The sequence below is a fragment of the Bos indicus genome, chromosome 22 (assembly GCF_029378745.1).
Source record: "Bos indicus isolate NIAB-ARS_2022 breed Sahiwal x Tharparkar chromosome 22, NIAB-ARS_B.indTharparkar_mat_pri_1.0, whole genome shotgun sequence".
In the NCBI taxonomy this organism is placed as follows: domain Eukaryota; kingdom Metazoa; phylum Chordata; class Mammalia; order Artiodactyla; family Bovidae; genus Bos; species Bos indicus.
Window position 1 is genome coordinate 53,349,524 of NC_091781.1, and position 12,352 is coordinate 53,361,875.

The window sequence follows — 12,352 nt, forward strand, 5'->3', positions numbered from 1 at the left end:
ACGTACTCTTTTTCCTATTTGGAGCCAGTCTGTTGTTCCATGTCCAGTTTTAACTGTTGCTTCCTGACCTGCATACACAGTTCTCAAGAGGCAGGTCAGGTGATCTAGTATTCCCATCTCTTTCAGAATTTTCTGTTTTTAACTATAATCAGCCAAAAAGTTAATTTAATTTAACACATGGAAAAATGGTCCATGGAATTAAATTTTCACCCGTGAATGAGCTGTATCAGAGCTGTTCTTTAGAGTACTTTGGATTTTTAGTCATCAGTTAGTCTTCTCATCTGCAAAGCTTGGCCAAGTATTCCCAGCCACCTTCACACCTTTGCAACCTTTAGCACCACCCCTTGAACCCCTGTGCAGTCTTAGGCAAGTTACCTACCCTCCCTGAATTTTGGTTTCCACCCCTGTGTTAAAGGGGCAGCAGTATTTTTCTTCACAAAGGGCAGGCTGGTATAGTGGAAAGGCAGTGGCTTTGGCTCAGGTCTGTGTGAACCTAGGCAGAGTCTTTTTGAATCTTAGCTTCCTCGTGTGTTGACGAGAACAAACCCGAAGCTGGCGAGCAGAGTTGGCCCTTTCACCGTTGAGGAGAGGAGAGGAAGGCCACAGGCTCCTGACCTGCAGCTCCTCGCTGGAGGCCCCACCCTCATGGCCTTGACTCACCTGCTGCCTCTGGATTTGCAGAGCTGCAGGGGACGCGGCCCTTAATGAGGGAGACTGCCCTTCCAGGCAGGTTTTTCCTCTGACATAATTCTCACACCAGCCAGAGGCAGGCATGGTCATCCCTGGCTGCAGCCTGAGCCTGAGCCCTGTGGCAGGAACCAGCACCACGCCCTCCGTCCCAGGGAGGAACTCACTGTCCCAAACCTTTAAGCTTTTGGAACTGGCTGTTAATTCAGCTAATGAGAGGGAGAACAGGGACACGGCCCCCAGAAGCCTCTCTCCCCAGGGCCCTCATCCTACCCTGCATTAGCAAGTCTAGGGCATTTGCATTTAAGAAATGCACGTCAGGGTGCCCCCTTGAAATCTCGAGGCAGGTCCCCACTTTCTGCTGAAAAGAGATCACAGACAGAAAGGGCAGGAAGTTTCAGACGATGGGTGTGCATTCTGTGGGCACTAAGCAGGTAAAAGCGGGGGAGCGAAGAACTGGAAGGAGAAAGAGAGAGTGGACCGCTGGGCAGAGGGCAGCGGCAGGAGAACTGTGGAAGCTGAGGCCTCCGCACACACTTCCTGCCCTGGAGGGGTTCAGAGCAGCCCAGGTGTCTCTCGTTCCCGCCAGCTCGCAGGGACCACACCAGCTCCTTGAAGACAAGGATTGTCCTCTGTATTTTTCACTCCTGTGTCCCCAGTGCCTCGAGCTGTGCCTCAAGCTATGCCAGGCATCTCTTAATAGTTAAGTGCTCAGGAAACAGCTGATGGCATGGACTGCACATCAAGGTTTCTCCCACAATTAAGCCTGTCAGTCATGGTGACCAAAGGCTTGGCCACCCTTCAGCAGCCTCCAGCTGTCTCCAGTCACCTCTGAGTTACGGGCGACATGGCCAGTGGACTCAAGCGCTTTCCCCGCCGTGTTTAAGCCCCTCTCTGCATTCATGTTTCAGGATAAAACTACCCCTCACGGTGGAAGAGATCGCCAACTTCGGAGAGGGCAGCAGGGAGCTGTTCGTGCGGTCCAGTACCTACAGCCTCATCCCCATCACCGTGGCCGAGGCAGGCCTCACCATCAGCTGGGTCTTCTCCTCCGACCCCAAGAGTATCTCCTTCAGCGTGGTCTTCCAGGAGGCCGAGGACACGCCGCTGGATCAGTGTAAGGTGAGGCCGGCTCCCTGCCAGCAGGATGCCCGGACAGCCCTTCCCTGGACTGCTCTGAGAAGGACAGAGGGAAACCAGGGTGGAAAAACCCAGGGCCTGCGTCAGGCAGAGCAGGCGATGCAGCTGGGCTTGTCCAGGGGGGACGGAAGGGCCTGAGAACTGTCTCCTAACGTCTGAAGGCCTTTCCTGGGTCAGCTTCAGACAGATGTTGGGATAGGTCAGTAGGTGAAACTGAAAGGAATGCAGATGTGTGACTCAGGTTAAGGATCGTATTTTAACAGTCGTGGAGAGCAAGAGTGAGTCATCACGGGAGGTGGTGACCAAGATCTCTGCTTCCAGTTTTGAGTTTAGGGCGTTCAGCATCTCACTTCAGACAGGTCAAAAGAGACTCATAGCCTTTGTGTCAGTTGGGTGGTTGGGTTGGGAACCTTGGTAGCAGACACCAGTTCATAAACTCCTAAGAAATCCTAAGCATGTGACATTGACTGGCTGGGACCGTCGTCCTCAATTTTGGTTGCACTTTAAAAGGAAACACCCGGGAAACATTTTTAAACGCACTTCTGAGTCCATAACCCAGACGCCCAAATCAGAATCACTCAGGGGGACCCAGGCATCTCTGGGTGATCCCAGTGGGCACCAAGGTTGAGAGTCACTGGTCTCGATCAAGGGAAGAAGTCAGAGGAGAACGGATGGGGTGGAGTGCAGAGCCCAGGACAGCAGATAGGCCTCCGGCGGGGCTGACTCCTCGCGGGCAGCAAGCGGGTGGGGCGGGGTCTGAATTCCTCGCCTGAGTCTCTGCAGGCAGGGTGCGAGGGGTGATGGTGGGAGAGCTGGTTTGCGTGGACATTTGAGTTCCATTGGAATCACTGGGAGTGGAAGGAATGAGGACAGACACAAAGGCTGGATTGCAGCTCGGGGTGCGTCCCAGGCTTTTAGTACAACGTCTCCATTTTCTAAGAATGAAGCTAGAGAGGAGCAGTTCGAAATGGTGTCAAGGAAGCCTTCTGTGATCATATCCACCAGTCCCTCAGGGTGTCCTGAGGGCTCACGTCGCGGTCTGGGGAGGGCCCGGGGCCCCAGGAGGGCCAGGCTCTGGCGCGCTGGGTGCACAGATGGCCGCGCCGGCTCCAGCACCCACGTCTGCTATTTGACGTGGGGGGTACGTCTGCCCCTCTGGGCTTGCTCTCCTGCCGTCCCTGTCCTGTGGTACCTGCTCATTACAGATTGCTTTGTCATGTCTCTCCTCTTCAGATTCATGCCTAAAATTGAAATCTGACCCCCTGAGTTGGCCTTCTTGAACGGAGTTTCATGCTCGTTCTTATTTAAAAACTGCCTTGCCCCTCTTTTCCTTTCGGGGGCTCATGACCTCGCCGCACATGTAGGGAGCCCTTCCTTCCTGAGCAATTCTGAACATCCACCTGGGAGGTCCTGGGCCTGTGGGTGGAGAGCGATTACAGGCTCAGCCATGCAGAGCAGCCTGCCGGGGCAGTTAGTTGGTCGAGCAGCTTAAGCAGTGGGCTTGTCAGCTCTGCGCTAACAAACAGCTGCACTGCCCAGAACTCACCCCAGCACCTTCGCTGTTTACCTCACGTTCCCAAGGCCCGCTGAGCGCCTAAGCACTGCGTCTGCCCAGATTAGACACAGGTGGGTGTCCATGGTGAGAGAGGGAGGGGACAGACCCTGTGTCCACACCTGTCCCCTTGCTCAGTCACTCACCTGCCTAATCCTCATGGCCCTGAAAGACCTAGCTGGTTCCTCTCAGGATTCAGGAGCTCAGAGTCCTCATCTCGGGCTCCGTTGTTGCCTGGAGGGTATGGCAGCCGTTGTCGTTCCCACAGTGGTCGCCAGGGGGCAGAAGAAGCTCACGGTGAGTGAGAGGGTGCTCACTCTCAGGGGCTCCTCTGCCATCCCCAGCCCGCTGTGGGGTTGCTGTTACATCTGCCTGAGGTCCTGGACAGACATCAGCCTGGAGAGTCTGTGTCCAGACTCACTTCTTTAGCATTTCACCTGTGGACTCCCCGGGTGATGCCCTGACCAGCCTGGACCTTGTGGGAACAAGAGGGCATAGTGCACCTCGCAGCACTTAGGTTTCACGGTGACGGAGGCTCAGACATCAGGAACTGGGCTGGGTCCTTGCACTCAGTTCACAACCATTCACTGAACTTCCGTGGTATAGTGAGCTCTGTAGGGCCCACTGAGGATCAGGAGAGAAGGGCCACGCTGGGATCTGCCCTTGAGGAGCTCAGAGTATCATCAGAGAGAGGCCCTATTAAAGAAACAACTGTGATTCCAGGTGGTGACTGTCATGATGGGGTGGCACCGGGCAGGGGGTGGGGGAGCAGTAAGAAGGGCACCTAACCCAGCCTGGGGGGCGTTAGCAGACCAGGAGACTCCTGGGCCAAACCAAGAGAAGCTATTGGGAGGGATGGGAGGGGGCACGGCTTACAGGAGAAGCGTCCAGGCAGGGGAACAGCGTGGCAGCCCAGTGCCGTCTCTAGAGCATGTCAGATACGCCCCACCCGGGACCACCCTCTCTCCAGAGGGCCCCTCTCCATCAAGGCCGGGCCTGGACACTGAGATGAGAGATGGTGAGTTTGGGAAGCACTTAAAAGAAGCAGTAAATCACGGACCTGAGGCCACCCGTACACAGACCACTGGTCTGAAGCCTGGGGCTAGTCAGGGACCAAGATCCAGGCCCTGCCTGTCTCTTTGCCCAGAGAAGCCAGAGGCCTGCCTGGGGCTGTTGAGAGTCAGGGGAGGAGCCGGGACAGGGAGCTTTTTATTTTTAAATAATTTTGAAGAGATACAATTTACATACATACATGTAATTCACCCATTTAAAATGTTCAGTTATCTTAGTATTAGTTATCTTAGCAATTCATCACCACTGTCTAATTTTAGATCATTTTCATCACTGCATAAAGCAAAAAGAAACCCTGTATCCATTCGCAGTTACTACCTCCTCCCAGCAACTAGCAGCCTGCCTTCTGTCCTTACGGCTTTCCTGTTCTGGACATTTCATGTGAATGGAATCACGCGTTACGTGGCCTTTTGTGACTGGCTTTTTCCATTTAGCATAGAATCACGGCTCTGTACCAGGGCCCAGGCCACCGGAGTTTCTCAAGAGAGCAGTAAAACCAACTGGACTGTTCTGCAGACAAGTGGTATAAATCAGGTCACAGCTGTCCAAGCAGGGGAGGCTGATGCGGGATGGCCCCAGAGTTCACACAACAGAGACCTGTCTTGCTCAGGTTTACACGGGACCCCAGTCGTCATCTGTCACCTCAGCTATATGGGCTTTGACAGCAATTGTTGTTCAGTTTCTCACTCATGTCTGACTCTTTGCAACCCCATGGACTACATACAGCATGCCACGCTTCTCTGTTCTTCACTATCTCCCGGAGTTTGCTCAAACTCAAGTCCATTGAGTCAGTGATAGCATCCAACCATCTCATCCTCTGTCATCCCCTTCTCCTGCCCTCAGTCTTTCCCAGCATCAGGGTCTTTTCCAGTGAGTGGGCTCTTCACATCAGGTGGCCAAAGTGTTGGAGCTTCAGCTTCAGCATCAGTCGTTCCAGTGAATACTTGGTTGATTTCCTTTAGGATTGACTGGTTAGATCTCCCTGTTGTCCAAGGGACTCTGAAGAGTCTTCTCCAGCACCACAGATCAAAAGCATCAGTTCTTCGACGCTCAGCCTTCCTTATGGTCAAACTCTTACGTCCGTGCATGACTACTGACAAAATTACAGCTTTGACTATATAGACCTTTGTCGGAAAAGTGATGTCTCTGCTTTTTGTGTTTTTATTACTTTGTTTGTTTGTTTGTTTCTACTTTTTAATACTCTGTCTTGGCTTGTCATAGCTTTTCTTCCAAGGAACAAGAGTCTTTTAACTTCATGGCTGCAGTCACCACCCACAGTGATTTTGGAGCCCAAGAAAGTAAAGTCTCTCGCTGTTTCCATTGTTTCCCCATCTTTTTGCCATGAAGTGATAGGACCAGATGCCATGATCTTAGCTTTTTGAATATTGAGCTGTAAGCCAGCTTTTTCATTCTTCTCTTTCACTTTCATCAAGAGACTCTTTAGTTCCTCTTTGCTTTCTGCCATAAGGGTTGTATCATCTGTATATCTGAGGTTCCTGACATTTTTCCCAGCAATCTTGATTCCAGCTTGTGCTTCATCCAACCCAGAATTTCACATGATACACTCTGCATGTAAGTTAAATAAGCAGGGTGACAGTATACAGCCTTGACATACTCCTTTCCCAATTTGGAACCAATCTGTTGTTCCATTTCCAGTTCTGTTGCTTCTTGACCTGCGTATAGATTTCTCAGGAGGCAGGTAGGGTCTGGTATTCCCATCTCTTAAAGAATTTTCCACAGTTTTACACCAGAGCCTTTGTCTCCCCTAGATGGTTTGGTTGATTGATTTAAAGTAATAGCGAGAAAATCTTACAGATTTTGACCATGGTGGAAAAAACAGCAGCTGGAATGAACAAAAAGTCTATAGACTGTTTTAAAGAAATAAAGAGTATTATCTTACATGTCCCCTTCGGAGGATACTGCCTCGACAAGCTCTTGGCTTTTGCTTTGTAATCAAAGTGGTGTGTGGGAAGGCTGAGGAGCGGGGCACACAGGCATCCCTGTGTAAACCGCAAGCCTTTCTCCCCGGCGCTTCCTCTACATGTGCTTGCTGAAATTTCTCAGGCCAGGTCAAAACTTTTAGGTTATGGATCACAGGAACAGACCCAACCACTCAACCTCCCAGGAGTCTCAGTTCCCTGTAGAACTAGAATATTATAAACCATTAATGGAGCTCGATGAGATACCACATTCTACTTGGTAGAGGAGCTGCCACAGAGCCCACACGTAGGAGGTCCTCATGCATCTCAGTCTCCTCCAGGCTTGTCTTGGGCCCGTCCTGCTCCCTCAGCACCATCAGCTTGCAGTCAGAGCCAGGGTACTGTGGTGGCAGGAGGCTTCTCTGCGCTCTGTCTGTCTCCCAGGCCTTTGAGGTCTCCCTTTTGACTTTTGTCTGACTCATGTGTTATTTAGTTTCGGATATTTGGGGATTTTCTAGACAGCTGCAGTTTTTTTCTAACTTAACTCCATTGTCAGAAAACACACTTTTTATAGTTTGGATCCTTTTAAATGTAATTTTTCTTAATGGCCTAGAATGTGGCCCACCTAGCGATTATTCCAAGTATACTGGAAAAGTCTGTCACTGTTTCCATTGTTTCCCCATCTATTTGCCATAAAGTGATGGGACCAGATGCCATGATCTTAGTTTTTTAATGTGGAGTTTTAAGCCAGCTTTTTCATTCTCCTCTTTCACTTTCATCAAGAGGCTCTTTAGTTCCTCTTCGCTTTCTGCCGTTAGGGTGGTGTCGTCTGCATATCTGAGGTTATTGATATTTCTCCCGGCAATCTTGATCCCAGCTTGTGCTTCATCCAGCCTGGCATTTTGCAAGATGTATTCTGCATATAAGTCAAATAAGCAGGGTGACAATATACAGCCTTGAAGTACTCTTTTCCCAGTTTGGAACCAGTCTGCTGTTCCATGTTCGGTTCTAACTGTTCCTTCTTGACCTGCATACAGATTTCTCAAGAGGCAGGTCAGGTGGTCTGGTATTCCCATCTCTTGAAGAGAGTGAAAACTGTGAAGCACAGTTTGTTGTGATCCACGCAGTCAAAGGCTTTGTCAGTAAAGCAGAAGTAGATGTTTTTCTGGAATTCTCTTCCTTTTTCGATGATCCAATGGATATTGGCAATTTGATCTCTGGTTCCTCTGCCTTTTCTAAATCCAGCTTGAACATATGGAAGTTCTCAGTTCCCGTACTGTTGAAGCCTTGCTTGGAGAATTTTGAGCATTACTTTGCTAGTGTGTGAGATGAGTGCAATTGTGTGGTAGTTTGAGCATTCTTTGGCATTGCCTTTCTTTGGGATTGGAATGAAAACTGATCTTTTCCAGTCCTGTGACCACTGCTGAGTTTTCCAAATTTGCTGGCATATTGAGTGCAGCACTTTCACAGCATCATCTTTTAGGATGTGGGAGAGGGAGAGGGTGGTAAGATTTGGGAGAATGGCATTGAAACATGTGAAATGTCATGTATGAAACGAGATGCCAGTCCAGGTTCAATGCACGATGCTGGATGCTTGGGACTGGTGCACTGGGACGACCCAGAGGGATGGTATGGGGAGGGAGGAGGGAGGAGGGTTCAGGATGGATTTTCTTTTAAAAATTTAAAATAAATTAAAAAAAAAAAAAAAAGGATTTGAAATAGCTCAACTGGAATTCCATCACCTCCACTAGCTTTGTTTGTAGTGATGCTTTGTAAGCCCCACTTAATGTAAGGCCCTCTTGACTTCACAGTCCAGGATGTCTGGCTCTAGGTGAGTGATCACACCATTGTGGTTATCTGGGTTGTGACGATCTTTTTTGTCTAGTTCTTCTGTGTATTCTTGCCACCTCTTCTTAATATCTTCTACTTAGGTCTGTACCGTTTCTGTCCTTTATTGTGCCCATCTTTGCATGAAATGCTCACTTGGTATAGTGGTAGACTGTTTTCTTGGGCTCCAAAATCACTATCGACTGTGACTATAGCCATGAAATTAAAAGCCGCTTGCTCCTTGGAAGAAAAACTATGACAAACCTAAACAGCATATTAAAAAGCAGTGACATTACTTTACCAACAAAGGTCTGTCTAGTCAAAGCTATGGTTTTGCCAGTAATCATGTATGGATGTTAGAGATGGACCATAAAGAAAGCTGAGTGCTGAGAATTCATGCTTTTGAACTATGGTGTTGGAGAAAACTCTTGAGAGTCCCTTGGATAAGCAAAAAGTTCAAACCAGTCAATCCTAAAATAAATCAGTGCTGACAATTCATTGGAAAGACTGGTGCTGAAGCTGAAACTCCAATACTTTGGCCACCTGATGTGAAGAACTGACTCATTTGAAAAGACTCTGATGCTGGGAAAGATTGAAGGCGGGAGAAGGGGACGACAGAGGATGAGATGATTGGATAGCGTCACCAACTCGATGGACATGAGTTTGAGCAAGCTCCAAGAGTTGGTGATGGAGAGGGAAGCCTAGCGTGCTACAGTCCATAGGGTCACAAAGAGTCAGACACGAGTGAATGACTGAACTGAACTAATACTGGAAAAGAATGCGTGTTCTGCTATTGTTGGGTGGAGTGTCCTATAAATATCAGTTAGATCAAGTTAGTAGATAATGCTTAGGATTGTTATGTTCCCTTGATGAACTGCCATCTTTATCATTTATGATACTATCCCTGGCCACGTTCTTTGATGTAAAATCTACTTGGATATTACTGTAGCTTCTTTTGACCAGTGTTAGCATGGTATGGGGCTTCCCTGGTGGCTCAGTGGTAAAGAATCTGTTTGAAGTACAGGAGACTTGGGTTCAATCCCTGGGACAGGAAGGTCCCCTGGAGAAGGGCATGGCAACCCACTCTAGTACTCTTGCCTAGAGAACCCCATGGACAGAGGAGCCTGGCGGGCTGCAGTCCATAGCATCGCACAGAGCTGGACACGACTGAAGTGACTGAGCGGCAGCAGCATGATGTATCTTCTTACATTCCTTTACTTTTAACTTAGTTGCTCAGTCATATATGACTCTTTGAGACCCCCATGGACTCCAGCCCACTAGGCTCCTGTGTCCATGGTATTCTCCGGCAAGAGTACTAGAGTGGGTTGCTATTCCCTTCTCCAGGATGTTTTCCCGACCCAGGGATCCAACCTGAGTCTCTTATTTATTTTTATTCGCTGGCCACACCAGGCTGGGGGACAACATGTTCAAAAGCACGGGAGAATGGCTGAGATTTACCCTCCCAAGAAATAACCAAAACAGACAAAATACGAGAAGCAACGGTTTTCAAGTCACTGCACAGTAGGCGATGATGGACAGTGATCTTTGCTAGAACAAGTTGAGCCCTGAAATTGCCCTGGCTTACTGCTTTGAGACGAAAAGAGAGCAATCAGCAGGTGGAACAAATAAAAAACAGTGAGATGAGGGACTCAAACCTAACCTTATTGACAATCGCATAAATGTCAGTTAGATAAACATCCCAATTGAAAGGCAGGAATTGTCAAGTTGGATAAAAGTAAGCCCCAACCCCATCATGCCTACAAGCAATAAAATTTAAATGTAAAGATACAAATAAGTTAGAAGTGTGTGCCCTCAGTTGTGTCTGACTCTTTGAGGCCCCGTGGACTGTACTAACTAAATTGTCCTAGCTCAGTGCTGCCTCTTCCAGGAAGTCTTCCCTGATTCTGCCTCTCCTCCCACCCACCGAGAGGCTGGGACAGGCACCCCTCCCCAGTACACCTACTGTGACAGCCTCACCCAGCACAACTGAATGTTTTCTTATCTGTTATCACCATCAAACCACAAGATCCTTAAGGGCAGCACTCTTTGGGAACTGACTCCACTTCGGGAACTTTGTGGCCACCGTGTAGCGTTTCAAGAAATAGGCAGCTATGTTCAGCCTTAAGGTGAAAAAGTAATCTCATCTTTGTGTTTTGGATTCAGTCATTTTATACAGGTTGACAACGTTCACGTGCAGGTCTTCTCTAGTTGCGGCGAGTGGGGGCTGCTGTTTGTCGTGCGCAGGCTTCTCACTGCGGCGGCTCCTCTTGTGGAGCCCAGGCTCTGGGTGTGCAGGCTGCAGTGGTTGCAGCCCTGGGCTCAGCAGTTGTGGCTCGAGGGCCTAGTGCCCCTCAGCCTGTGGGATCTTCCCAGACCAGGGAACACACCCATGTCCCCTGCATTGGCAGATGGATACTTAACCGCTGGGACCAGCAGGGAAGCCCTCCCAAAACTGTTTTTAATTTTGGCTGGCTCTGTGTTACTTCCTATTATATCTTCAGTTGTAAAGTGTCTCACCTGGCCAGCAGGTTGAAGACTTCCCGTGGGGAAGATGTTGGCCATCCCAGGACCCCAGCCCCGGCCCTGGCCAGCTCACACCATGTGCTCAGACTTGGCCTCTGACAGTGAGGCCCTAGGAACAATGTTCTCAGAAAATAAGTGTCTCCTGGGATTAATTTCTCATTCTCAGAGGAGATAGGAAGCTGGAGACCTGGAAAGATGAAAGGACTCTGGGACATACGGACTGACTGGGGCCAAGTGAGAAGCCACAGGTGGAGCCGGGGCGGTCAGCCTGGAGGAAAGTAGACCCAGAAGCTTCACAGAGTGCCTGAGAGATGTGGATGGGGGGCTTGGCCCGTCCTCTGACACCCCCAAGGGCAGCAGCATTAGCACCAACAGGAAGGGACCAGGCAGGATTTCACCTGGAGTAAGCCTCTGCTTCCTGAAGCCAGGAAGAAGCTGCTTCTCTGGACAGTAGAGCGTTCTGGCACTGGCATGGTCAGAGGAGGCTGGGGGGACCATTCTTTCAGAATGCTGACCTATCATGATTTTGGATGAAACTCCTGTCTATACTGGTCCCCGCCCCATTGTAAGTTGTTGACAAACCCAGGGCATGTGGAAGGACACCCCCTGGAAGTGGGGGCTGATGAGGCTCAGCTGTGACCTCGGATGAGGCATTCAGCCTCCCGGGGCCTCAGTTTCCTTCCCCAAATGAAGAGTCTGCCCAGAGGCTCTGTGGTGCCCTCCGCTTCTGTGACACTTTCCCATCTGCTTCTCCTCCCAGGTGCTCATTCCCACCACCCGCTGCAATTCCCACAAGGAGAACATCCAGGGCCAGCTCAAGGTCCGCACACCAGGCATCTACCTGCTCATCTTCGACAACACTTTTTCCAGGTAGGCCGCCTCCTCGGTCAGCATCCGGATGAACCCACCTGGCACCCCGCCTCAAGGACAGAGGTGGACGTTTAAAAGCAGTTGTTTAATTATCAGTCCCTGATTATCAGTGGTTCATTAATTTTAGACCTATACTCTGGTGTTCCAGTGTCCTTTGTAGAGTGTGTAACACACAGCCTGATACTTACAGTCTCACCACGGGTTAAGTGTGTTCTCTGCCCTCTGCTCTTATTACTACTACTCCCTTCAGCCGCACAGCAGCCCCGTGCAGTAGGGACTGTCTTTCTCCTCGTGTTACTGCTAAGGGGCTGAGGACCTAGAAGAGGGGCACTCCCAATCACCCAGCTGGTGGTGGGGCTGGATTTGAACCCAGGTGGCCTGGCTCGAGGCTCTAGGCTCTTACCCGGGATGCTCTTCTGCTTCTGCCGTCCTGATGCCCTCTGCCCAGGCCAGAGAAGAGCCAGCAAATACAGTGGAAGGATTGGGCGGATGGGTAAATGGATGGATGGATGGATGAGAGAGAAGTGAAGTAAGAAGGCCCAGAGCTAATCAGAACTGGAGCTGCGAGGCGAGGCCCCTGGGCCCCCTCGTCCAGGGAGTGGAGCAGCAGGTCCCATCCCTGGGGAGCACGACTTCAGAGCTCCAGGTGCAGGTCCAGGAGTGAGTGCAGGGTTGAGGGGTCAGGAGGATGGGGTGAATGGAGATGAGGCTGGAGGGGCGTCCAAGAAAGGAAGCAGGACAGCAGACCAATGTTGGTTGAGCA

At 50.2% G+C, this 12,352-nt stretch overlaps 1 protein-coding gene across 6 annotated transcripts in view; it reads left to right on the forward strand.

Annotated features, from left to right (window-relative positions):
• FYCO1 (FYVE and coiled-coil domain autophagy adaptor 1) overlaps positions 1–12,352 on the forward strand; it is a 103,770-nt gene that overhangs the window by 86,352 nt on the left and 5,066 nt on the right. For all 6 annotated transcript variants that reach the window (XM_070776811.1, XM_019984330.2, XM_019984326.2 and 3 more), the window contains 2 exons: positions 1,599–1,809; positions 11,480–11,589. In XM_070776811.1, the coding sequence (XP_070632912.1) occupies positions 1,599–1,809; positions 11,480–11,589 (321 nt within the window). The remainder of the gene's footprint in view (positions 1–1,598; positions 1,810–11,479; positions 11,590–12,352) is intronic.